Genomic DNA, 28,000 nt, shown 5'->3' with positions numbered 1-28,000 from the left:
GCCATTTAAATGCTTTAAATACACGTATTGTCTTTTTTTCCCCTACCGTTATACACTAAAATGTGTCGTTCTTTAAATAACTAGGACTCTGTTCATTCCCCTTAAAGGGTCCGAATACGCTGTTTTAAACTCTCTCTTTTGCCAAGTTGTGCCTTCTCGTTTTCCGTAGTTATTCGCAGTCAAGCTAGTTTGCAATGGTAAGTCAATTTAAATGCATCATTTAGAATATAACTATACCTGAGTGCTACGGAGTAGTTTTACCTTCCCCGGGACAACACCTCCTTATTGCGCCTTCTCTGACTTCCACTTCAAAATTTGCATATAAACGCGACTTTATCGACACAATCGCTCTTCTAGTTGGCTGGACATCCTTGTAGGGACTTGTTCATTTCGACCTGCTGTGCTAAATTAAGGTAAGTCAGTAACAGAAGTCAAACTCTCCTACCTGAGTCCAGATTGAGTTGCTGCATTCTTTAACTGTTTGTAGGGCATTCATTCAGTTCATTGGATGCTAATGACGGCGCACAACGTCCAATTGACTGAGGCCATGTCTATACGTAGGACGGTATTTTGTAAAAAGAATAACTTTCCCTACGGTTTTGCCTATCATCCACACGCACATTTTGGGTATTGGAAATGAGGGTTCTTAAAAACTAACAAAGTGAAGATGTGCGAATTCTGAGTTTGAATGAAGGTACATTTGTCTCTTTATTATTCACCATAAAAAAGTTGCTTCAATAAAAAAAAGTCACTTCAAAAAGTGTTTGAATGCAAAAATTAATTTAAGACTTAAAAAAAAGACTTTTTCTTTGAATTTTTTTGATTGAAGTTAAGTGTTGTTGTTTTTTTCAATTGAAACAACTTTTTCAATTCAACTCAATTTTATTTGTATAGCCCTAAATCAAAACAAGGTTGTCTCAAAGGGCTTTTCAAAGGCTATATGATACACAGTCAGAAACAGCAAATGAAGTAAACAAAGATGAATAAATAAAGTTCAAGTCCTGGGCATCCCCCATCCTTGGACCCTCCATGTCGGCAAGGAAAAACTCCCAAAAACCCCAAGCTCTTTGGGAGAAAATGAGAAACCTTGGGGAGTACCACAGTCAGGGGAGATCCACTCCCAGGACGGATAGACAGGATGCACCAGGACTGCTAATGGGAATTAGCAGACGGGGTTACAGTCTGTAAAGATGCAGTAGAGCAGACATGTCCAAAGTGCGGCCCGGGGGCCAAATGTGGCCCGTGGTCAAATTTCATCCGGCCCCCAGCCTCTGTCATAAGATCAATAACGTCTGGCCCGCACATGGACTTAATAAATTGGTTAGCAGCACTGCTACCATCATATGAAGTAGCTTACACATTAAATGCTGCTCCTCATTTACCCACTAAAAGGAAGCAGCACTCTAAGCAATGTTACCCCGTGTGACGCTTGACTTCCAATTTTCTAAAATGGCAACAACCAACAACAAAAAAAGTTGACTGCGACAGCCGATGCTTCAAGGATAGGTGGAAATTGGGCTATTTCTTCACTAAAATACCCACAACTGTGTCTGCCTCATTTACAAAGAGACAGTCGTTATTTTTAAAGAGTTCAATGTGAGGCGGTATTACCAAACAAGACACGCTGACATGTACGACAAGATTACAAGGAAGATACGCAGCGAGAAATTGAAGCAACTTGAAGCTAGTTTAATTTCACAGCAGCAAGATACCGAGAGTCGAACGCCACAAATGCTAGTTGCGAGATTGTTGAAATTATTAATTAAAAATAATAATAATAAAGCAAATGTGACACACAGAATGGCTTGCAAAAATTTGCTTAAATATATTGTTCTACGTAAAGGACGTCAGCCAAGGTCGCCCCCCCACATTTTTACCACACCAAATCTGGCCCCCTTTGCAAAAAGTTTGGACACCCCTGCAGTAGAGTAAAGGAACAAGAAGAGGTCCATCTAGCCAGATGAGACGGGGGTGGCAACGAGGACGTCCATTTAGCCAGGGGTCCGGATAGTCAGGAGGCTGCAGCTGAAAAAATAGCCCCTCCCCAGAGGGGAAAGGGGACACCGGGTGACTGGTGATGAAGAGACTAGTTAACTAGATACAGTGGTACCTCTACATACGAAGTTAATCCGTTCCAGGACCTTGTTTGTAAGTCGAAATGGTCGTATGTCGAGCAGGATTTTCCCATAGGAATACATTATAATTCCATTAATTCGTTCCACAGCCCAAAAACCTGCACTAAATCCTTAAAAAATACTGCTGGTGCTATTACAAATAGCAATTACACGTAGCAAAACAAATAAATTATAAATCAAAATTGGAATAATATAATAAAAAGAATAATAATAATTCCTGTAATAGTGTAACGAATCGGGTTCTAATAAGACGGACGTTTTTTTGTGTACCTGAACGCACTGCGGTGCTGACGTGCCTGGACCGGTGAGCTTGAGTTTCACTTTCACTTTGAATGTTCTCTTGAGAACACCGTCAGTTGCGGCAGACAGCAGGCGTTTTGTGTTGAATAAGTTGTGAAAGAAATGATGAAAACGTGGCGAAGCTGGCGATTTCTTTGGAGATGTTACCACAATAAGAATTGTCAGCTTAACTTATAAAGACTGGCGAACGATGGTCGGAGGAGGACCGTGGAGATGTAATGTTGAGCCATTTCACGGATGCCCACCCCACGCTCATATTTTTCTGTCATTTGCATCTTCATTTAGAAGGTAAGCATCAACTTTTTCCTTGTTTCACCACCTGTACCAACCTTTTCTGAAACCTGTGTTGATTTGTCACACAAGAAAATCCGCCGTGCATTCGTCTGCGGTGCTGCCATTGTCGTCGTATTTCGAGCATGTCGTCGGATGTAGAAACAAATGGCGAGTTAAATTTTACGTCGGATGTCGAAAAGTTCGTGTGTCGAAGCGATCGTATGTAGAGGTACCACTGTATTAACATTGCAAAATAGAAATAAAGAAAGACAAGTGGTAGGTAGAGTGAGAAAAAGGAGATAGAACTTAGTGGCTGTAGCTTCTAGTTTAACTTAGACTGAACTGTGAGTCTAATCCGTCTTCAACTAGCCTTTTTTGAATGATGTTATGTTGTTTTGCATTTGAGCCACATTTTGGCTAGGACATTTGTGTCTTTTATTCAATCAAAAAATACGTTGCATCAAACAAACAAAAATATTTTCAAAATAAAAATCACTTTATTCAAAAAAAAAAAAAAAAACATTTAAATCATAGAAAAATACTTTTGAATGCACAAAAATATTTGAGACTCAAAAAATTGCATTTGAATGTTTTTGTTTGAACCAATTATATAATGGGTAGGACATTTGTGTCCAAGTCATTCAATCCCAAGAAAGCAGTTGACAGCGTCAATGCGACCGACAGGCTGTGTTCTGTGAAAGTGAATAAGCATGTGTTTAAAAGTGCGTCACATGATGAATGCAGTGAATCATTATGACCACAAGATGGCAGTAACCTACTGTAAAATGCCAACTGGCTGTAAACACTGGCGACTCTTGCCAGCACAATTTTTTATTTTTTTCATTAAAAACCCGATCTTTTTCACCCTATTCCGATTCTCTGAAAAATGGCCTGATCGGCCCAATCGATCACTTGATCGGATTGGACAACCCTAGTTAATATTGTGGCCTACATGACCCAAAATGTGAAATTCACGTATGTGGAAGCGAGGTCATGTGAAAAATGGCTGCTCAAAGAATCTAAATATGCAAATCACAAATTCTATAGCACTATGATAATAGAGAGAATAATATGAAAACCCGTAAAATGACGCCACTTACAAGCGCAGCCATTGCGTGACAAATGTGAAAACGGTCACGTCTCGTGCGTACAGCACATGAACGCTGATAAACTCTAAACAGCTAAAAAGTGGTTAAGAAAATAGGTATACTAGTACATTATTAATAGTTGCTGTACATTTGCAATGTGTTTCTGTCTTCTTTCTCTGTCTGAGACTCAGGCAAAGCTTGATTCAATCTGAGATCCTTGCATTTGAAAGGCTAAAATAGCACTGGCATTTAAAATGTCTATTTTACCTTCCCAGAAATAATTGCTATCATATACGTTTTTTAATTGAATTCTGTTTGTTGTATTTTGTTTGTTTTTTAAACAAAATTATTTATGGTTAGATACGTTTTTTAAATGACCAAAAGCCGTCACTTGCTCTATAAAGGGTTAATGCTTCTTCCCTCACTGATAAGTTGCTTATGTAGCTTCTAAATTGAATTTGTTTCCGTGTACTTTGTTTCAGGTTGAAGAACATGGTCGTGAATCTCTGCCTACCACACTTCAACACAAACATAAGCTGCAACAAGGTATTCATCTGCTATTTTTTTCAAAAGGCGAGATTAGTTCATACAACGAATGAGGCGGGTGCACTATCTATGTGATCATAGATAAATGGATTGTTTTTTTTGTTTGTTTGTTTGTTTGTTTGTTTTTTAGCCAGTTAAACTGAAAAACTAAACGATCACTCTCCATGTTACAATTGTATGAGTAAGTACAGGGTGATTCGTGGTGATTTCCACCACTTTCAGCAAATATCAATGACATGAATGTTCGAATAACTGCCCCAATCAACACAGTGGACCACATTTTGTGGCGCATGCAAGATTTATTGTTCCATATATCCTCTACAAATAGTGTATATTCCACATATCAATCTAAAAAAAAATCCAGTCGAGACCTGTTTCATGGGAGGAACATTAAAAAAATATACGGCTGCTGATTGGATGATGGCTGTTCTCGTCATACTCGCGAAAACGTTGTTTCCCGTCAAAAAAAAAAAAAAAAGAAGCTTTTAGTGACTTTCTTTGTTCTTCTTTTAATGAAAAATATGAAAATTCCGCCATATTATTCCAGCAGAATAAGCTCCTGCCTCTTGCCCTTGATTGGCTCATCATCAGAAGGTGACCAATTCACATTAAGCCACAGTAGGGCTGCAACTAACCATTTTTATAATCGATTAATCGGACGATTAATTAAACGATTAATCGGTTTAATTGGATAAATGGCCTTTTTTTTTTCAATTACCTTCAAAATTTGACTTGTTTTTAGGAAAATAACTATTTCTTTCAAAAATAATATTTCATTACCGCTTCCTGAATTAACTGTACTGTACGAGTCAACTGTACTGTTTTAAGTACACACAAGTATACATGTTCATTCAAATAAAAAAAAAGTGCTGCTTATTGACATTTTTTTTCTTGTGGGCAAAGCGCTGACATAAATTTATTCAATGACTCATTTTCTTTATACAAACTAAACAAGGAGGAGGCAGCTTTTAATGAATCAGTTTGCTGTATTGAACACTTGTTCATAAATACAATTCATTTTCAAAGCGCACTCTCTTGTATGACAATTTACAGTTTGAATTTGTGTTGAAAGGAAACTCTAAGCTGTTGTATAAATGGTTTTATGTGTTTTATGTGTTTCTTTATAAAAACAAATGAGATAACTTCACTATCTAACAACAACTCAAGCACTAATTTGCTTCTCCAAAACACAAAACAAATGGAAACTTAAGACACTAATTAGCATAATCGCTAACTATTTTAGCGCTCCGTGCTAAGTAGCAATGACGTACAAAGTGACAAAAAGAAAATGAAGTATCTACAGTGTATCACAAAAGTGAGTGCACCCCTCGCAGATATTTAAGTATATCTTTTCATGGGCCAACACTGACAAAATGACACTTTGACACAATGAAAGTAGTCTGTGTGCAGCTTATATAATAGAGTTAATTTATTTTCCGCTCAAAATAACTCAAAATATAGCCATTGATATCTAACCCATGGCAACAAAAGTGAGTTCACCCCTTAGAAACTACATCCCTAAATGTCCAAATTGAGTACTGCTTGTCATTTTCCCTCCAAAATGTCATGTGACTCGTTAGTGTCACTATGTCCAGGTGTGCATAGGGAGCAAGTGCGTTCAAATTTGTAGTGCAGCTCTCACACTCTCTCATACTGGTCACTGAAAGGTCCAACATGGCACCACATGGCAAAGAACTCTCTGAGGATCTTAAAAGACAGTATTGGTGCGCTACATGAAGATGGCCAAGGCTACAAGAAGATTGCGAACACCCTGAAACTGAGCTGCAGCACACTGGCTAAGATAATCCAGCATTTTGAAAAAGCAGGTTCCACTCAGAACAGGCCTCGGGTTGGTCGTCCAAAGAAGCTGAGCGCACGTGCTCAGCGTCACATCAGAATGCTTTCTTTGAAAGATCGTCGCAGGAGTTCTGTCAGCATTGCTGCAGGGATTCAGGAGGTGGGGGGTCAGCCTGTTAGTGCTCAGACCATACGCCACACTCTACAGCAAATTGGTGTGCACGGCTGTCACCCCAGGAGTAAGCCTCTTCTGAAGACGGTACACAAAAAAGCCCGTAAACAGTTTTCTGAAGACATGTCAACAAAGCACATGGCTTACTGGAAGCATGTCCTATGATCTGATGAGACGAAGATTAATTTGTTTGATTCCGATGGTCTCAAGCATGTGTGACAGCGACCAGGTGAGGAGTACAATGATAAGTGTGTCACACCCACAGTCAAACATGGTGGTGAGAATGTCATGGTCTGGGGCTGCATGAGTGCTGCAGGTGTTGGAGAGTTACATTCCATTGATGGAAACATGAACTCCAACATGTACTGCGGCAGAGAATGATCCCCTCCCTCCAGAAACTGGGTCGCAGGGCAGTGTTCCAGCATGACAATGACCCCAAACACACCTCCGAGATGACCACTGCTTTACTGAAGAGGCTGAGGGTAAAGGTGATGGTCTGGCCAAGCATGTCTCCAGACTTGAACCCAATAGAACATCTCATGGGGCTCCTCAAGCGGAAGGTGGAGGTGCGCCAAGTCTCAAATATCCGGCAGCTCCACAACGTCGTCATGGAGGAGTGGAAGAGCATTCGAGTGGCAACCTGTGAAGCTCTGGTCAACTCCATGCCCAGGAGAGTAAAGGCAGTTCTGGATAATATTGGTGGCCACACAAAATATTGACAGTTGACATGTTGTATGTATGTTAAATATTGACAACTTTCACTAAGGGGTGTACTCACTTTTGTTTCCAGGGGTTTAGATATTGTTGGCTATATTTTGAGTTATTTTGAGGGGGAAATAAATTAACTGTATTATATAAGCTGCACACAGACTACTTTCCATTGTGTCAAAGTGTCATTTTGTCAGTGTTGTCCCATGAAAAGATATACTTAAATATCTGCAAAAATGCGAGGGATGTACCGTACTCACTTTTGTGATACACTGTACATCTGTGGTCACCAACCTTTTTTGCACCACGTACCAGTCTGGTGTGTGGCAGAAACTTACAGTAAATATCAAATAATACGACGTGGCTAAAAAAAATATTATATGCAGGGAAAATGTAACTCACCATACGATGAATTAACCTTTTTTTAACAGCTGCCTCTCCTTAAACTATCTAAACTAAACGGCAAATATCCTTGATCGCAGGCATAATGAGTTCTTCTCCAAACATTAACTCATTCACTCCCAGCCATTTTCACAGGAGCAACCCCCTTCACTCCTGGCCGTATTACTGGATTTTGACTGATTTTGCAAGGCCCACAGAAAATTCTGTTCTATTGTTATATAAACATGGAACCCACCAAAAGGGTTAAAAGATTAGACTCTCTTCTTTCAGCCGGAAAAAAAACGTTAAAGCATACATTTCAAACATAACTTTTGACTTTAACACAGCTATTTTTTGCTTTTGTGACATTTCCTTCCACAAAATAACATAAACAACAAGATAAATAGAGCTTTTGATGGCCAAGTTATTTACACATAACTATTGAACTGAGAGATGACGCTGTTGTGGCCACGGCTGTATCGGCAGAAGGGGTAAATTTTTCCCTCATCACCGTCTGTCTGTCTCATCAAGATAGATTTTTTTTTATCTTTCTTTTATAGTGACCACTACCTCATAACAGAATTCACATAGGGAACTTGTGAGGGGCACGTGCCTTGTGTTTTACACCGTTCTCCACATTTTTGTCACGCTTCTTACTTCTTCCAACTTCCGTTTCCTGATTATTTGTCTTCATTCATTTCCTTTTATGGTCCGATATGAGTTCTTACCAAATGCGCTACTGCCCTCCAGTGGCCAGTTTTATTGCTTTAAAATGGATTTTGAGCATTGTGCCTTGGAGCCAACTTGCATCAGAACCTAGAGATGTCTCTTGTGAAAAAAAAAATGTAAAAGACGTATTAATACGTTTTTTTGGACACTGAAACAATTAAAAATAGAACATATTTATACGTTTTTGGGAGCCAATGAGTTAAAGGTTTCTTGGCTTTAGCAATATGGTTCGCCACAAGCTATAATGCTCATAGTGCATTTGCTTTTGTTGCCTCCTTTGCTAGCTTTTAGCCACATTTTATGCAGAATGACCTTGGTTGTAGGCTCCTCGACTGGCTAAGCAGGTGGCCTTTTCCCAATAAGAAAACTGTCCAAAGATGTGCAGCACAAAGCCAACAGCAGCTGACATTACTGTTTACATTGACTGACGCTGGGCTGCTATTAGTGTGCAAATACCCCAGTAATGGCGTTCAACCACGAGAGGCGACGTACACAAATTTCTACTCAGATTAGTCAATAGAGTAGACAGGTATAGACCCTACTCACCTACGTCACAAAATGGGCGTGTCGCTGTTTCCGGCCGCCATATTGTACCTATTTTTTAGACCTATTCTCATTGTTTTCAATTAGTCAAGCAAGTTATAGAGCAATTCATGGAAGCCCCGGTGTTATCTGACGCTGTAAACTCATTGGATGCATTGCATTAAAGGCGTTACGTGGAAAAGCTTCAGTTTATCCATTCGCCAGATCCGTATTTGATGCCTAAATCGATGTTTTTCGACCTGCTGGCTTCCCCGTCTTTGCCTGACATCTGCTATCCTGATATTTACAACTATCTTGTCCACACAAAATCAGCCTATTCTCACGAAAATTTGAAAAACTTTAAGAGCTTGGAGGCTTATAAATGCTACATTGCTGGTTGGGTGAAACAGGTCCTCGTACACGAAAATTCGGCAGGAATCTTGTGCTCGGAAGGTGAGTTAGGAAATTTTCAATTCAAAATCTTTTGTTCTTGCTAACATCCACTGTCAAGTCTAATGTATTTCATGTCATTTGTCAATGGAGCTAGGGCTTTTAATGTTTATATGGTTTAGCGATAGCACTCTCACTACATACATATATAATATGTAATAAATATGAAGTGCAATAGCACTACTCCAGATTATCCCTAGTTGAATTTATTTTTTGGCTTTTGACCTCAATAGTGAAATTGTAAATTAATTGTATGACAACTGTCTGATTATCCCCTTATAATTATATATTTTCAGGTAGTTCATTCACAACGTCTGAGTGTATGTTGTCGGCGATTAGCCTAGCAATGATCTTAATTGTGGTTGTCAGCCCAAAACCCTGTAAATATATATTAAATGCATTTTACCAGATATAAAATGACTACTACATAATCTGTGGTAGTCGTTTGGAGCCCAGTTTTCTCGTCGAATTGCAGCAGTCAATCTCTGTCTCCTCTTCGGGTCTCTCGGAATACGGTAAAACTTCAAATCTCTCCGTCTATCTTCTCTGTTTTTGCAACCGACCGCCACACACGACTTCACCATTTTGATTATTAATGTTAACGAGCAGAAAAACGCGCCATAATAGGAGGAATTTACGAAGCGCTAATGCATTAACATGACGAGTATACGGACAACATGGCGCGGGGGCGTGGCTCTGACGTCACGTGAGTAGGGTCTATATTGATGTGTCAAGAGGCACAGGCCAGATTGCGGTCATTACCAAATTATTTATTACTTCTTCTCTCCGGCCCGGTAGCAAATGGGCCACAGACCGGTACTGGTCCCCGGCCCAGTGGTTGGGGATCACTTAGAAAAATTCAAGGCCCCTTTTTAAAGTTGTTTGTTGCTACTCAGGCACGCAAATGAACAATGTTTATACTCCTATTAGGTAGTAGGGGTGCAATGGTTCAGTTGGCCCACAGTTCGGTTTGAACCTCGGTTTTGGAATCACGGTTTCGGTTCGGTTTCGGTTTGCGTTTTGCTTTTTTTTTTTTTATTTTTTTTTTTAACTGCCTTTATTTTGCTTTTTTAAAAAATGAAATAAACACTTAAAATGTAAACATTTTCGACTGTTAAAATGCCTCTTAGATCTTTGGCTAGTGAAGTGACTGACTGCTGAAATACACACACAGTAGTAAAAAAGTTACTTGGCAAAGTAACTGGTGATACCTTTCATGTTTTGTTTTGTTTTTTTTTTATTGAAAAAAAAAAAAACATAGTAACCTTTGCTATGTTTGGAGGTCATTTAATGTTGTGAATCAACCGTTAAGTTGATAAAATTGCTCCCGTTTTTGCATTAGTTCCCTTCTGTCTACTTTCGACGTGAAAATGTTAAAACTGTTTCATCCTTTAAAGATAGACTCGAGTCAAGATTTTCCAGATTTAGGAGTATTTTAGATAAAAAGTTGCTTAGGTTCGCTCGTAAGGTTTACTACAACAGAGCCTTTCTGAGAAGTTTACTGCTCTAAAATGGCGGCTGTTTACTAACGCTACCGAGTGTCATTTCGCATGTAGTTCTATATGCATGAGGTATCTAGGCGTAGATTGTATGTTGTCGGCTAAGTCAGGTAATATTGGAGCCACCTAGCCTAGTATCGCATTTGCTACAGCGTCTCAACAAACACTCTTCCCTCTCCGAGTCTCTAACTTTTCTCGTGTCATTCAACCAACGCATTGTCTCGTTGCAGAAACGGTGACCAAATCCAAACGGATGAAAAAAAAAAAAACGTAATGCACAAAAAAACGTGCAGATTTTGAACTTAATGTACGGCGTACACATTTAAAAATGAGTGCTCACTTGTACGAATTACGACGAGACCGTACAATTTGACAGGTATGATCTATAGTGGACCGTCACAGTTAGTAGCACTCTGTAGCACGGGACGTCCAACTTCCAACTATCAGTGGTCAGGGCGAAACTATGTGCTTTAGCGAAATCATCTTCGATGGCTTTGCGTGCCATTTCATAAATGTTGGGGATTACGTTGTTGGAGAAATATGTCCGCGAGGGAACAATGTAACGCAGGTCAAGCGTTGCAAATAAATTAACCAAGCCCGCCGTGTGTTTTCACTGGTGTCGTCTTCGGGGTTGTCCTACCCTGAGGAAGTGATATCTGTGGGTGATGCTGGCTGAGGTGCCGGAGTCATGTTATAAAAGTGTTGCCATTAGCATGGGGAACAAGCGCTGAGCAATGCTTGCAATTTTTTTTTCTTCAATATTTTCTCTCCCTTCGCATTGTAATCCACGGGGAAACCAAAATGTTGGCACACCGCAGATTTGAAAGAAGCCGGTGCTTCCTCAAAATTCGGTCTCTTCACTCCTCCGCTCGCCATAGCTATTTGTTTTCTTTCTTGTTTCACTTTCACTTCGCTCGTAAGCGAGAGAGGGCGTTTCTCTGCTTCTATTACTCAGGTGCTTGACAGAGATTTACTTGCGGGGCAGGAATTTCTCCACAGCGGTGCTTCATGTCACACAGAGGCACACAGAGCTCGATCAATTCATTCCACAAACCTTCGGAATACATTAATTGTAAAACCGAAAAGGTGCGGTTCATAAAGGCGTATTGAACCGTACAGGGCGAACCGAACGGTTCGGCTTTGAACAGCAAACCGTTGCACCGCTATTAGGTAGTAGGTACACACAGTCCCAACTGGGTCACAATATCTGCTACAAGCCACTCGCCATGATGTTAATGCTCATGCAGAAGCCTCGTGAACGACAGCCCCTGAATAACAAATCTAGTGAACAGAGTTACAGTCAATGCTTAAGGTACTTGAATTATAGCAATGAATATATTTTCCCTAACAATGAATGGCCTTGCTTGCATTTTCTAATGGCCGTTTGTGGGTCGCTGACACAATCAAAATGCAGAACGAATGAAATGAGGTCTTGATTGGGTCATCCACGGGATAAAAAATAAAAACAGACTCCAGTAACTAGAAATGGCGTAATAATGAAAAATGTTTAATTAAAAATTTTGGTTTGAAGTTAGGTGGTCTCTGCAGAGTTCTACACACAAGGCTTGTCTTATAAGACCAACTGAGCCATGTTTTATCTAACAATTTGTCGCCCTCTGGACTCTTTAAGTCCGGTAGTGATCGACAACAGAAAAAGAAAGTTTGTGGGGAAAAAAGTGAAAGACCAGAGTGTTCCCTAATACACCTGGTTTTTAAAACTGCAATTTGAATTTTTATCTTTTAAACAACAATTTAGCCTTATAGTTCCAATTTGTACCTACTGTCATCTAAACATATAAAAGTGTCATAAATGTATCTCAATGTATCTGTTCTCAAAAAGTATTTGTCTAAATTTATGATGCCTTTTAGGACATCTCCGACACCTGCGCTGCACAGCAGGCACCAACAACATTCATACACGGCTTCACATATACATTTAATTGGCTGCTTAAATGCTGAGAATGCGCAATCTCCTATGGTCTTTTTCTCCAAGTCAACACATGCTGATTAATGAAGGCATAGTATCTAGAGTGGACTCTTCTGTTTGCTGGAAATAAGACATTAACAGAGCCTTTTAAAAACCAAAGGTGTGGAAATGGTTGCCATTTTTAGCATCCATTGTAAGTAAGCCTCTAGTGTATGTAAGCGCTGTCTCTACTCTTCATTTAATGAAATTAGGCTCTTAAAAAGTGTCACGTGACATATTTGTGAACCAACACAGTGAGTCATATTGACCCATTTTTCAAAACTGAGGTTTTGATATAATCAAAAAGCTGTAGCAACCATTTTGCTAAGGAATTTCATCACTGAGAAATTATGACTTGAGGTTAGTTGGTCTGTGCAGGTGGATTATCAAAATTATAAGAAATCAAACTTGGAAAATGGCACTTCTATTTTTACAACAAGCTTCACTTTTTCTCTTAGCAACCAAGGTGTGAGTGAGGCCGTACAACAACCAAATTTGGCACAAATGCTTAAGACATACAGTTCAGAAGAACAATTTAGTGTATGTTTCAGTCATGACACTTCAATTTAACGTATTTCATTTTACGTTTGAAATTAATTCTTAAATGGTGTCACTGAATCTGATTAACTTCTTGATCGATTGATAGTCTAAACCTAAAGCAGTAGTATAAACCATCACCAGCATTATTTTCAAATTCACCAGAGCTACCGTCACTCACTGATTCCTCCCAATCGCTACCTTCACATTCAGTATCGTCAGAGAAGTGCGGATACCAATTCAGTCTTCAACCATTCTTTTGCAGCAGCATACAAATTGTAAGCTAAAAAGTGATTCAGAAAGTCATTAACTTCTTACTTCTACCACACATAGCCATTCAATGTTCTCAATCTGTTTTTTTTTTTTTTTTTGCTTTGTTTTTTTTCTTTGCCTTGTGGTGCTGAAAAAAAGTCCATCTTTATTAAATTTGTCACACATCGTGCTTTTAGACCATAGACTCAGTATCCCACAATGCACTGGAGCATGATAATAAACTAATGAGAGGACTGCATATTTGGCAGTAGACTAAAATACACCAAACCTGCTAGAATTAAAAGGAACATTATGGAAATTGTTCATGAATTCCTTGGCAAATTTCGCTCAGAATGAAATAGAATTATTAAAATAAACAAAAGGCAATCTTCAACTTTATACTGATGCCCTTTAGTTGTGGATACGCCATGTGGATATTGATGAAAATACTAGGGAAATTAGCAATTGCTTTTGCTATATTTTGCGATGAAGTCTGACATCTTGGTTGAGTACCTTTTACGAAAAACGTTTTTAACACTTTGCAATGTTTATCTGTTGAAATAGAACTTAGAATCAATAAAATACTGTAAAAGTGGTGTTCATTGGACCTTTAATGAGGAAGTGTAATTTTTCAACATTTTGACCTAATGAAACTTTATGGCCTTTTGGCTTGGACTCTATCTGTGCAACTTCCAATTCATTTTGCTATGCTGGGCCACAATTGTTGTTTTCCCTCCATTTTCCAGTTACAGTAATGGTCAAGTGCTCTCTATGTAACGATAGAAAAATTCTTGTAGACTTGGGAAAAGAATAACAAAGCTCAGGGTGAAGGTAAGGAACAAAGGGCCTGAAAATAAAGATGTTGAACGCCACTATGGTGTGTGGGAGATTGAATCATCGCTGGCCTTAGGCTTTTTTCTGTTTTGTCCTCCAGTGCACACCAATTCTCTTGTGCACCTTCTACTTCGATTCATTCATTTCTTCAATAGATTTATCACCTCATCCTTGGATGTTCTTCTCAAATTTGAGGGTTTTTAATGTTTAGCATTGTGTGCACAGCATCTTCTCTGACCAACTAGTTTGTCAAAGGACAACAGGCACATGGATTGCCACGTGGTGCACGACTACATTTTTAATGCCTTTAGTCCAAACAAACTGGTCCTCCTTGAAAATGCATTGTTGCATACAGTATATTTTGGTCTCAATTTAATCACTGGCTTGCTATAATTGTGGTGTAATTCCTGATTGTTTGTTTCTTTCATGTCCGACTTCAGTTGTGTGCAGATGGATACGATGTCACAAACCTTCTATCAGCGGACCCTGCTCACCGGAGACGGGGCTTCAAGCTGGAGTACTTTTTACGTCCTCCGGTGCAGGTGAAGTGTTGTTGTTAATAGAGTTAATACGGATGGTTGGTTCTTCAGTAAATTGGTTTAGATGTCATGTTCATAATCTGTTTGATCACTATAAATAATTTATAAAGCTACATATATTGTACTTCAACTGAACTTTCCAAGACACGCGAACTCATTCGTCTAGCTTCAGAATCAGTTTCTCATAGAAATAATCTCATTCAGGGTTCAATTGTCACCATTATGAAACATTTATTAACCCCTGGTGTGCATTACTGCATATTTCGGCAATGATCCGGAACGAAGTAAATAATGGCCATAAAAAAGAAAAGGTCGGTTTTCTCTTTTTACAGGTTCTTTTATTCTCTTAACGAACAGGAGATGACAACACACAATTCAGGAACAAAGAGAAAGCAATAATCCCACCTAACAATATATACATTTATTAATGAAAGAGTGCACCGAGAGCACCACAAAAGCGCTCCTATGTAGATCTGACCCGATCCCTTGAGATGTTACACTTTATACATAGACTTCACGATCAGTTGACGGGACACGGGGCTCTGGGCCGATGTGTGGGGGACCTAAAAACTTAAAATTCAAATATTTCAAAACCAAAGCGACTCAGCACAGGGGCACGTCTTGCCGGCTATTTGGCCCCCGTCGATTTTGGATTGAACTGTTAAAAGGCGAGTTTTTTTTGTATGGAGGCAGAAATGTCTAAATTACGATTTCGAGCAGTTGGCCGAAAATTACCTGATCATTTGAATGTAAACTTACACTACAGTGTATGGATGCAACATTGTGACCATCACAAAACAAAGAGCTTTTTAAGTTGAATTCTTGTAAATAAAATGCATACATTACCACAATTTCTACAGATATGAACACAGAGCAGTCTTGATTCTTGGTCGAAAGCCGTTATCATTCATTTTACGTAAATATTTTGCGCTAAAATTACGCTATTATGTAATCCAATGTGGCAGCCATCACAAAACAAAGAGCTTTTTAAGTTGAAAGCTCATGCATGGGGCTCTTTTAAAAATTAATTACCTTGAATCCTTGACCAAATCACTCTTGAAACAATCCTGCCTGCTTGTATGGAGTAAAACATTCGTCCTGTTTCTACGTAAATCCGCCGTTTGAACGCAGCTTGTGTTTGAGTTTATCACAATGAAAGCCAACTCGGCTCTGTCTGGGTCAGCCCCCCAGGTTACAAACGAGTTCCGTTCCTCAGCTGGCGATGTAAGCCGAATGACCGCGTAAATCGGAATTAACCTTTTAAGTACCCCCCGAATGTCATAATACCTGTCACAAAAAATGTATTATATGTCATATTAATATAAATATAAGGTATAAAAAAAATACTGTGAGGTACGTTGTGTCAAATGCCGTTATAGTCAATGACTATTTGGGATTTTAAAAAACAAAAACAAACTTTGGGCTTTACTCACGAGTGAGCCGCCTTGCTGAGTGAAAAGGGCACTGTGGAAAGATTAGGGAGGCGAGGAAAGGGGCACCCCCTCTCTTAACGCGAGCCCGCCATCCAAACTCTAAAAAAAAAACGGACCGAGGCTGGATGCCCTAATCTCTTGTTGCTCAGCATTAACAACAACAAGTACAGCAGCATGAGAACAAGGAAGTGGCAGCTGTTGCCGTCAGGAACTGAAGGACGGTGGCGTCGCTACTGGAGGACGAGGGGATCCTGACATAGCAAAAACTAAGTACTGTTTAGGCAAAACAAAAAGGATTCAAGACAGAACGGCAGACGAGACTCAGGCATCGTAAAGTCTAAATTGCGTAAATTGGCTACGTCGTAAACTTGTAAATCTGTACTAGTATATTTAATGATGAGTGACAGTGTTAGTGAGTGCTGATTGTTAGGGGAGTTTTTTCTTTTGATGCTCATTGAACTGAGGGAGATGTTTTTTGGGGAATTCTGGACTGAGTTCCAGTTCCTTGTTGTTAACAAGCCATCTTTGTTCACCAGGTGACGTTAAGGTTCGACTTTAAGGTGGAGCTTTGCAGAGTGGATGTGGAGCTCTGGCCCTGGGGAATGGATCGGGGACAGTGCAGCAAGAGACTAGAGATCAGCACCAGTTCTGAGCCACCACCTCTACAGAATTTTGGTAAGGATCAAGTTCAAGATGGACTCCAGACGCAGGTACATCTGGATGGGAAGTGGAGTCTCCAGGCTCAAAGACGAAGGGAGGAGAATTTGAATGTGCCTCAGCAAGGGGCTCATACTCTACCCGGATGTTCTGAGCATGCCTTTAAACTTGTGGGCCGTTGTGATCTCAGGGAGGAAACCAAAGTTACTTTTTCTCGTTGTCGTTTTCATCCACGGCCCCCCTTCACTTCACCTCCTCCTGCTCAACCCGAGGACGCTCACAGAGAGGAGTTGCAGAGCCGAGGACACCTTTCTCTGACCTCCGTCACACAGCTCCGCGTGACGCTACCTTTTGGCGGCGCTGCGTCCGCTATGGGTCTCAAGGCTTTAGCGGTGTGGGGGCAACCAGCCCGTTGCTGCCCCCTGGAGGAAGTTGAGAAAATTGAGCACGCCCACAAGGCCAATCAAAAACCGCTACCCAGACCTGTCCCTGCTGTCAATCAAATTAAAGATACCTCTCAGGACACACCTCCATGGTAAATACTGTTCACTTTATGTAGATTATTTTGGTTTAAAACAATTTGCAAGTTTATTGATTGATTGTCCATGATATTTTTGTCACACTAGCCCAGACATGTCCAAAGTCCGGCCCGGGGGCCAAATGCGGCCCGTGGTCAAATTTCATCCGGCCCCCAGCCTCTGTCATAAAATCAATAACATCTGGCCCGCACACAGACTTAATAAATTGGTCAGCAGTACTGCAACCAGCATATGAAGTAGCTTACACACGAAATGCTGCTCCTCATTTACCCACTAAAAGGCAGCAGCACTTTAACCCTTTATTGCCAAATGTATCACATTTGATACACCTAAAATTTCATGATTTTCAGACTAACTTAGAATTGTGACATTTGTTTTTGAAAAAAAAAAAGATGGATACAAGTCGAGACATGCATCTGCAGGTTCCATGAGAAAACAAAACATGATTTAGCATGGGTTATACGTAGATATTAGAGCGCTTATTACACATATTCATTTTAACTTTTCACAAATTTGAAAAAAAGGTTTCATTAGGACCTTATTTTTCAAATTTTGTGATTCTCTGATAATTGCTTCATGTTGCAGGTATTTAAGGGCTAAGCAACATTACTCAGTGTGACCTTCTACTTCCAATTTTCTATAATGGCGACAATCAACAAAAAAAAGTTGACTGTGACGGCCGACGCTTCAAGGATAGGTGGAAATTGGACTATTTTTTTCACTAAAATACGCAACAACTGTGTCTTGCCTCATTTGCAAAGAGACAGTCGCTGTTTTTAAAAGATTTCAATGTGAGGCGATATTACCAAACAAGACACGCTGACATGTACGACAAGATTACAGGGAAGATGCGCAGCGAGAAATTGAAGCAACTTGAAGCTAGTTTAATTTCACAGCAGTAGTATTTCGCAAGAGCCCGAGAGTCGAAAGAGAACGCCGCAAAGGCTAGTTGCGAGATTGTTGAAATTATTAATAAAAAAAAATAATAAAGCAAATGTGACACACTGAATGGCTTGCTAAATTTTGCTTAAATATATTGTTCTACGTAAAGAACGTCAGCCAAGGTCGGCCACCCACATTTTTACCACTCCAAATCTGGCCCCCTTTGCAAAAAGTTTGGACACCCCTGCACTAGCCTAAGGATCAAGAATTAGCCACACATGCAAATTAAAGAACCCAAACCCATATACTGCAGGGACAAACTATTTGCATATCATTGAAATTTTTTAGAAATGAAAAAAAGTATGGAAATATTGTTTTTATTTCCATAAAATTCCATATTTTAGACAGTCAGGAATAATCACCCTCTGTTTAATCTTTAAATGAATAACGTGTTTGATTAAAAACAAAAAAATCATATCTAGCATATAAATGACTCATAGGTCGCAATAAAATAAATCTTGGATATCCGTTAAAGAAACACTTGGTAGCTTTTCAGTTTTGGTGGATTTTAGCGGCGCCAGTGGACAAAAGGGGTAGTGTTTTGCTTTAAGGAAGACTGCGTTTCCCATGAGGACCAGCGCACACCGGCAGTGTTGTAAAATCATCAATCAATCAAAAATCAATCTCCGTCGCCTGCACAGGGATTAAACAACATTTCTGTTTCCAGCGGCTGTGTGAAGGATTAATAGTAATAAGGTAATGAATCCAGTTGTGGCTAAACAATAGCATATGACGGTTAGCAACCGTGTGGCTAATAGCCCCCACCCAACTGAATTCGTCAGCGCTGACGTGTTTGGTTAGGGTGGGAGGGGGCGTCACGCTAGCGCTTGAAAGCCGGGCCAATGTTTATTCTGTATATCTTGGTAGCCTGTTTTTTTTTCCCTCCTCAGACAGAACTTTTTGTCTCTTGTTGCTCTACCATCTTTACAGAATTTGCACGAAAACATTTGCATCGACTTCAGTCTTTATTTAAAAAAAAAAAAAATGGGGAAAGGGCGAAGTGACGTATGCCCTAAAGCAGTCAGCACATTTGTAGTTTTTTTGTGTGTGGCAGAGTTCTGCCACCCTCCTCAAAGTTAATCAGTGCCGTGAAAGCGTTACAGACCCCCTCTAGATATAAAAGAGGTGTCATTCAAGTTTTCAGTTGACATCAAAATGTTATGAAAATATTTTATAAAGGTTGAAAAGTTACATGTTGCTTTAAATGGACTAAATTTATGTGTGTTTCCTTTTGATTCTAGTGTTCAATCCCGCACTTCAATCCCAGAGGAGTTCCTTGATCCTATTACGCAGGAAGTAATGGCGCTTCCGATGTTGCTTCCGAGTGGCATGTCTGTGGACAGCAGCACCCTGGAGGAGTACCAGAAGAGGGAAGCCTCCTGGGGGAGACCTGGAAGCGACCCATTCACCGGCGTTCCCTTCACAGCCAGCTCTCAGCCTCTCCCTAATCCCCAACTAAAAAGACGAATTGACCTTTTCCTCTTGCATAGTGGCTGCTCACGGGACGGGACGACTGGGAGACAAGGGCTGAGCGAAAAGCCGCAAGCTTCAAGGCTGATAAACTCTTTGGCGACAAACCCAAACCACTCTTTAGTGGCTGCCGCAGAAGAGAAGCCCACATTGGGACAGTTGTCAGATTACAGAAAAGTTTCACTGGACTGTAAGCGTCATGAAAAAAGCACGACTCTGGAGCTTGATGAAGGGAAGAAACGACACCTGAGCGGATCAGGAGCTAACATGCAGCAATTACTTCCTCAGAATAAGCGACCAAGAAGTGACACCTCAGGTAATTGTATTGTACTTCCTAAGGATACAGAAGATACTTAGGCAATGTATTAAGGAATCCAAATATAAAATACTGCTGGGGGTGCAGCTGGGCCTCTTAGGGGCCAAGTTTTCGGGCGTAAAGGGGGCGTGGTTGGGAGGGAAGTGGGGTTAAACAAATTTAAGATGATGCACGGAGGCATAATATAGTCTTTAAGTGTTCAAATCTCTCTGCCAGCACCCCCCATCCGCTAATCTGTCTCAAGGGGACGGCAAATAATCAAGCCGTGTCACCACTCGGCACAAGGGGCCCGTCGATACTCATCGCACCAGAGCCCTGTTCACATTTGTTCTGCCACTCCTGCAAACATCAATATGGATGTCTCGATCGCATAATTATGCGCCCAAGTCCGAGTCGCCTGATTGTGAGAATCTGCCCATACAGAGTCCCGATCCGATACCAAAAAAAGTTTTTTTTTTTTTTTTTTTTTAACAAAAGTTCCAAACATGTTAACGTACTGTACTTTTTACAATACTTCCTTTTTTGCTTTTTCCGGGAGTGTTGCAGAGTATAAAACATGTATTTTTGTATCTCTTGGTAATGCCATTGTATTTCTGGATTATTTTGTTACTTTTTAGCCCTTAAAAAGTAAAAAAATACACATAAATTAGACCTGAACGATATACTCCACCCTCAGGCTAGGTTCATACTACAGGTCTTAATGCACAAATCCGATTTTTTGCCATATCTGTTTTTTGGCGTGCCCGTTCAGACTGCCATTGGGACCGTTCAAGTATCACGCATGCGCACCAATTCCCAGTCCGAGATGCGCTCAGCAAAGAGATCCGCATGCGCAGAAGCATCAAAACAAATTACACCTTCTAGCTGTATGTCATTCCAGAGTGAATGTATTTTGATTTCCAAAAAGAGGACACAAATAACAGACATTAATAACCCCCGTTTAGTCTTATATTCAAAGTTTATATGGACTGATAGAACGCATACACGCACACACGAGCCTTGACGTGTGTGCGTGAAATGACGTGGGTGCGTCAGTTTGCCACGACTCGGCCATGTGTGCAATCATGAAATATTGCTCATTCGGCGCATAGAATGAAAATCGAAAATTATAAGGCTCATTCTTTTCTTCATTTTATTTTTTTATGACTGGTCAAGCCCGCTTCAAGGCGCTAATGCCGACACGGCTGCCATCCTCCGTGCCTCTTGCTCTTTGCTGATGTAATTGCTGCATGAATTCTGATTCGGGAGTCTTGACAGTTCAGACCGCCAGTCACGTTCTGAAAAAATGTGGCCCAGATCGGATTTGAACCACATACGAAAGTGACTCAGATCGGATTTGAAATGGTCCACTTCTATGCGACTGGAAAAACACAAAAAAAATCGGATTTGTGCATTAAGACCTGTAGTATGAATCTAGCCTTACTTATTGCATTGGTTGCACTGGTGCGGCTAACTTTTATCTTAAGGTGCACCAGCACAAATTGTAGGCACACCCACATTTTTCATTGCATCACCTTTAATGCCATACTTTAAATCACTCTCGATAACATTAATTCATCTTCTGAACCACTTATGCTTACGAGGGTAGCAGGGGTGCTTGAGCCTATCACAGTTAACTCCGGGCAGAAGGCGGGTACACCCTAAACAGGTTGCCAGCCATTCGCAGAGCACGTATACACAATCATTTACACACACACTCACACCTTGGACAATTTGTAGTGTTCAATCAGCATACCATGTATGGATTTTTGGGATGTAGCAGGAACCCTGAGAAAACCCACGGAGGCAAGGGAAGAACATGCTAACTCCACACAGGAAAGCAGGAGCCGGGATTGAACACAAGATCCCAGAAATGCTTGTCTTTATTAAATGCTTCATTGAGTCCACTCAAATCCACTCACGCTTTCCAAGAGCCTCTCACTATGACTTGGCTGCAAGTTTAACAATGATCAACACATTTGTGCCTTCGTAGAGCTCCCGAGGCTTCTCTGGCAAGATCAAAGTTACAAACCTGTCAATCATTGTTAACTTTAGGGCTGCAACTAACGATTCTTTTCATAATCGATTAACCAGACAATTAAACGATTAATCAGATAAATGTCACTTCTTTTAATTACCTTCACAATTTACTTTGAAGTTGTTTTCGACAATTTGTAAGTAGCAATGAAAAAAACTGGATGAATATTTCTTTCAAAAACAATGTTTTATGACAGCTTCCTGACTTAACTGTAGTCTACAACTTTATCGATTATCAAATTCGTTGGCAACTAATTTATTCATCGATTAGTTGTAGCAGCCTTATTAAGAAGCTAGCTTTAGATAGTAAGATGTCCAAAAATGGCAAAAAATGTGAATTGTTCAATTCCAAAGTAAAAGCAGATTTTTGTTCATGTCCTACTTTGGCTTAACAAAAATATAATTAATAAATCTGATAATATTTACAACTGAGAAGTTAAATATATGTTATAATTCCCAAAATTTTAGACAAGTTTAAGGTGTAGACGGTCCTAAATGATTAATCGGTTATCAAAATAGTTATTGATTAATTTGCTGATCAATTAGTTGCCGATTAATGGATTAATTGTGTCACCTCTAGTTAACTTTAAGTGCAAAACATCAGCTGCACTGGACAGTTTGGTCTCACTGCTTAGCAGGTGGGAGAGTGTGGCGCTGTACGAGCATAAAACAGAAGAACATACATATTTTATTTAATTAAAAACCCAATCCTTTTCACCCGATTCTGGTCCTCTGAAAAATGACGCGATCCGCCCGATTTTCGATCACGTGATCTCATTGGACCATCCCTGATTATTAATCTTGCAAGATGTTAGCTGACCGTTAACTTCCATTCACAAAACCTTCTAAGACACAGGTGTCAAACCGATTCCACAAAGGGCCTAGTGGGTGCAGGTTTTCCTTCCAACCACTGAAGAGGACACCTTTTCATCAATCTTTTCTCTTACAAGTGGAATAAGTTGATTGCAGTTAGGTGTGGCTTGTTTCAGCAACAACCTCATTGGTCAAACTGTCTGTGCGTTTTCATTTGGAACAAAAACCAGGACCCACTTGGCCCTTTTTACATGGGCAAGTGGGGTGACGTGTCTTGCCAAAAGACACAACGACAATGTGCTCAAGTGGGTGCCGGATTCGAATCCCCCAATCCTCCGATCGATGAATGAACTGCTCAACCACCTGCAGTACTGCCAACTGTATTCTGCTGTTTCCAGCTGAATACCAATATTTCATAGTTTAAACATATGGCGGAAAACCCTAAGGTGACTTGAAGTTCCGCTCTGAGACCCCCAATTTGGCCAAATTTTAAAAAATTGTCCAATATGCATGTGTGATACATCATTGGAAAGATAAAAATCTCAATTTTCTGGGGAAAGAAAAATTTTGAACACTTGGCCATTTTAAAAGACATGTTTATTTTTTTAAACAGCAAAACCCTAACTGGAGGCGAGAGCACGCGAGAGCAAAATTTAAGACGCCGCGATTTTAACAAGATATTATCACTTACTTACGTTGTTTCGATCCAAAAACTCCATGTAGCATGTATCACCGAGTGTCAAGACACAGCTGTGAATGGCCACAGCTGGATATTTTGGGGATTTTATGGGTGGAACAATATAACAAGGGTAGCGATGCTGAAATCGCAGACAACAAGGAGTGGTTGAGATTTTCTTTTTCATATAGTTACCCTTTTAAACGTTATTTTTCAATTGTTCTTTGTTTGGATCGATTATCATCTAATATATCGGGGAAAATGCGACAGTAACAAAAAAAATTAGGGCTGTCAAACGATTGAAATTTTTAATCGAGTTAATCACAGCTTAAAAATGAATTAATCATAATTAATCACAATTCAAACCATCTATAAAATATGCCATATTTTCTGTAAATTATTGTTGGAGTGGAAAAAAGATAAATGGTAGTACAAGTTATAGAAAATTTATATTAAAACCTTCTTATTTTCGTTTTAATAAAATTTGTAAAATTTTCAATCAAAAAATAAACTAGTAGCTCGCCATTGTTGATGTCAATAATTACACAATGCTCATGCCCATGAAATCAGTCTCACCCAAGCGCCAGCAGAGGGCAACAAAACTCCAAAAAACACAAGTAACAAGCCATGACTTGTGCTGTCATTTTAATCTGTTTGTGTGGGGCATGTGCGTTGATTGCATCAAATATTTTAACGTGATTAATTAAAAAAATTCATTACCACCCGTTAACGCAATAATTTTGACAGCCCTAAAAAAAATACAATTAAGCGGTAGTTATGAGGTAGATATCCGTGACTTTTTTAGACGCTTTTTTTTTTCATTGTGACGTCATTTGTTTAAAAGTTTAAAATATGCAAGTGAATAATTTTTTTAAGTCGTTTTTTTTTTTTTAACTAAATATTAGATATCAGTTAATGATTCTAAGCTAAAAATGACAGACATTTCGAATAATAAATACGATTACTTACCTTCTTTTTATACTTTCTTTTTATGGCTAGGTTGAAACAAAAGCGGTTGCGCGACGTCTGTAAACAGGGGTTTCCAGAGTAAAACGGACAAATTAAAAATAGTTCCGAGGCTTAGTGTGCCATGAATCTGCTATGGCAGCATACTGACATATTGTTCTATCAAACACAACAGTTGTTTTTGCTTAAAATACAGCAGTTTATTTTCATGACAGGTGCAAGTGCAGAAACTGCTTTTTCAGCCTTGTCTGTGTTTTCCGCCATATATATTTTTGTTTCTTTTGGCAATATCCTTGTTCACCTGCAATGGTTTGTTGTTTTTAGCCCTTAAAGTAAAAATACAGCACATCTAGAAAACACGTCATTTTTCATCCAATTCCGATCTCCAGTCTCGAACAGAATGATGTGATTGGACCCGATTTCCGAACACATGGTCAGATCGGGAACATCCGTAGTACCAATTATTATGTGTTTCTACCTTTATTCTCTGTAAATTCTAATTTACAGGGCCAAGCAGCAGCAGTTCGCATGAAACACGTCTGACAGCCAGCCTGGATGATGCCCTCTTCTCCGTCTTAAAGGGGCGGCCCTCCTTCACGTCTAACTTACCTGTACAGGGGTCTTCCTTCCAAGGCACTCAGTCAGTGGCAGCCTCAACCCAATGTCAGACCACTGCTCCTAGGGCGACAGGTGAGATCTGGAAAACTAATGAAACATCAATTCATCATAACTTGATAGCTTGAGTTTTACAACAGAATACTATTGTAACTACAGTGGGGCAAATAAGTATTTAGTCAACCACTAATTGTGCAAGTTCTCCCACTTAAAAATATAAGAGAGGCCTGTAATTGTCAACATTGGTAAACTTCAACCATGAGAGACAGACTGTGGAAAAAAAAAAAAAAGAAAATCACATTGTTTGATTTTTAAATCATTTATATGCAAATCATGGTGGAAAATAAGTATTTGGTCTATACAAAAAGTTCATCTCACTACTTTGTTATGTACCCTTTGTTGGCAATAACGGAGGCCAAACGTTTTCTGTAACTCTTCACAAGCTTTTCACACTCTGTTGCCGGTATTTTAGCCCATTCCTCCATGCAGATCTCCTCTAGAGCAGTGATGTTTTGGGGCTGTCGTTGGGCAACATGGACTTTCAACTCCCTCCTCACCCCGTGGCGTCAAAATGATAACAAGAACGGGGAGCAAAAATCCCAGACCCACACGGGGGGACCTAATGAATGACCTACAGAGAGCTGGGACCACAGTAACAAAGGCTGCTGTCAGTAACACAATGCGCCGCCAGGGACTCAAATCCTGCACTGCCAGACGTGTCCCCCTGCTGAACAAAGTACACATCCAGGCCCATCTGCGGTTTGCCAGAGAGTATTTGGATGATCCAGAAGAGGACTGGGGGAGAATGTGTTATGGTCAGATGAAACCAAAATAGAATTTTTTGGTAGAAATACAGGTTCTCTTGTTTGGAGGAAAAAGAATACTAAGTTGCACCATACCCTCTGTGAAGCATGGGGGTGGAAACATCATGCTTTGGGGCGTTTTTTTTTCTGCAAAGGGACCAGGACGAGTGATCTGTGTAAAGGAAAGAATGAATCGGGCCATGTATCGAGAGATTTTGAGTGAAAATCTCCTTCCATCAGCAAGGTCATTGAAGATGAGACGTGGCTGGGTCTTTCAGCATGACAATGATCCCAAACACACAGCCAGGGCAACAAAGGAGTGGCTTCGTAAGAAGCATTTCAAGGTCCTGGAGTGGCCTAGCCAGTCTCCAGGTCTCAACCCCATATAAAATCTGCGGAGGGAGTTGAAAGTTGCCCAACAACAGTCCCAAAACATCACTACTCTAGAGGAGATCTGCATAGAGGAATGGGCCAAAATACCAGCAACAGTGTGTGAAAAGCTTGTGAAGAGTTACCGAAAACGTTGGGCCTCCGTTATTGCCAACAAAGGGTACATAACTAAGTATTGAGATGAACTTTTGGTATTGACCAAATACTTATTTTCCACCATGATTTGCAAATAAATTCTTTAAAGATCAAACAATGTGATTTTCTGGGGGGGTTTTCCACATTCTGTCTCTCATGGTTGAGGTTTTCCATGTTGACAAATACAGGCCTCTCTAATATTTTCAAGTGGGAGAACTTGCACAATTAGTGGTTGACTAAATACTTATTTGCCCCACTGTACGTGATAATTGGCACCACTACAAAAATGATTTAGTAGCTATTGTTTAAAATATGATTAGATCCCAAAGCAACTCACTGGAAAACCTCTAAACTCCAAGATCTTTTTCCTAACTCTGCTACACGTTGTCATTTCCAGACGAGACGACATGCTCTTCCTGTGCTTGCACCCTTTCCTTGTACTCGAAGGCACCATCAGCCGTTTACCAGCTGCTTTGCGGTCACTTGCTGTGCCGCTCTTGCCTGCAAAATAATTTGGCACCCTTGCCAAACTCTGTCACCACGACGACAGCCTCCGCCCACATCCTGTGCTCTGCCTGCAGAAGCCCCACGTCTCGCGCCGACATTATACGTGTGCATCACTAGCCTTCCCAGAGACAGTGCGAAGAATAAATCTGCTCTCAAGGCTGAAGTAAAGAAAATGTTTTTGTCCTTGTTCGTCACAACATTCCAGGTGCAGAGAGGACGTCAGGATGTACTGCGTAAAATAGTTTTGAAAAAAAAAAAAAAAACGTATAGAAATACAAATACTGCCCTCTCACTTTTCTTGTCTTCACTGAGTGTTGCAGCCTTGGTTCAGCGGCTTGTGGTTGTACAAAGACGCCTGAGGACAGTGTGCGGAAATAGCCAAAGGGTAAATGCAGAAAAAGTGAAGAATGGGGACTAAGGTTTTCATGATCACCTGAACATCTTGTGCCACACACATTCCTTCTTCTCTTATGGATGTTTGCTGGGGAAAAAATCAAGATATAAAAGTCTTCTATATCAAGAAATGTGAAAAGTTAGTGTGTCCCCCTTTTTTTTTTTTTTTTTTTTTTTTTTTTAAATTTACTGCAGTGATCCCACGTTTTTCACGGTTAACGGGGAACAGAACCCGCCACGATAAGTGAAATACCACGAAGTAGCGCCCCCTATGTATTATTCAGATTTAGCATTGAAAAGAGATATATATATGGCGGAAAAAACAGACTAGACTGAAAAAGCAGTTTCTGCTCTTGCACTCTTCTTTAAAAGAAACTGCTGTATATTCAGCCAAAACAACTGTTGTGTTTGATAGAACAATATGTCTATATGCTGCCATAGCAGATTCATAGCGCATTAAGCCCCCGAACTATTTTTAATTTGTCCGTTTTACCCTGGAAGCCCCCGTTTACAGACGTCGCGCAACCGCTTCTGTTTCAACCCACCCATAAAACAAAGGTAATTAATGATATTTATTATACAAAATGTCATTTTTAGCTTA

The 28,000-nt window shown here is 40.1% G+C and overlaps 1 protein-coding gene across 2 annotated transcripts; it reads left to right on the top strand.

Annotated features, from left to right (window-relative positions):
* Window positions 1-27,994, top strand: ubox5 (U-box domain containing 5). 2 transcript variants are annotated; one of them, XM_057832059.1, is made up of 8 exons: window positions 1-197; window positions 358-413; window positions 4,279-4,342; window positions 14,630-14,731; window positions 16,698-17,353; window positions 19,541-20,085; window positions 25,064-25,246; window positions 26,897-27,994. In XM_057832059.1, the coding sequence occupies exons 1-8, from the start codon at window positions 195-197 to the stop codon at window positions 27,121-27,123; spliced, it is 1,836 nt and encodes a 611-aa protein (XP_057688042.1). In that variant the 5' UTR covers window positions 1-194; the 3' UTR covers window positions 27,124-27,994. The 2 variants fall into 2 exon arrangements, with proteins under 2 accessions (XP_057688042.1, XP_057688043.1); XM_057832060.1 differs by lacking the exon at window positions 358-413.
* Window positions 27,995-28,000: the final 6 nt, after the last annotated feature.

The sequence above is a fragment of the Corythoichthys intestinalis genome, chromosome 3 (assembly GCF_030265065.1).
Source record: "Corythoichthys intestinalis isolate RoL2023-P3 chromosome 3, ASM3026506v1, whole genome shotgun sequence".
Classification (NCBI taxonomy): domain Eukaryota; kingdom Metazoa; phylum Chordata; class Actinopteri; order Syngnathiformes; family Syngnathidae; genus Corythoichthys; species Corythoichthys intestinalis.
Note: the sequence above shows the minus strand (reverse complement) of the source record. Positions and strands in the feature narration are given on the sequence as shown.

Excerpts from the sequence above, each read along its gene's own strand:
- ubox5 (XM_057832059.1), top strand. Across the intron at positions 17,354-19,540 it reads TCTCAGGACACACCTCCATG|TGTTCAATCCCGCACTTCAA; the intron begins GTAAATACTGTT and ends TTTTGATTCTAG. Across the intron at positions 25,247-26,896 it reads CACTGCTCCTAGGGCGACAG|ACGAGACGACATGCTCTTCC; the intron begins GTGAGATCTGGA and ends TGTCATTTCCAG.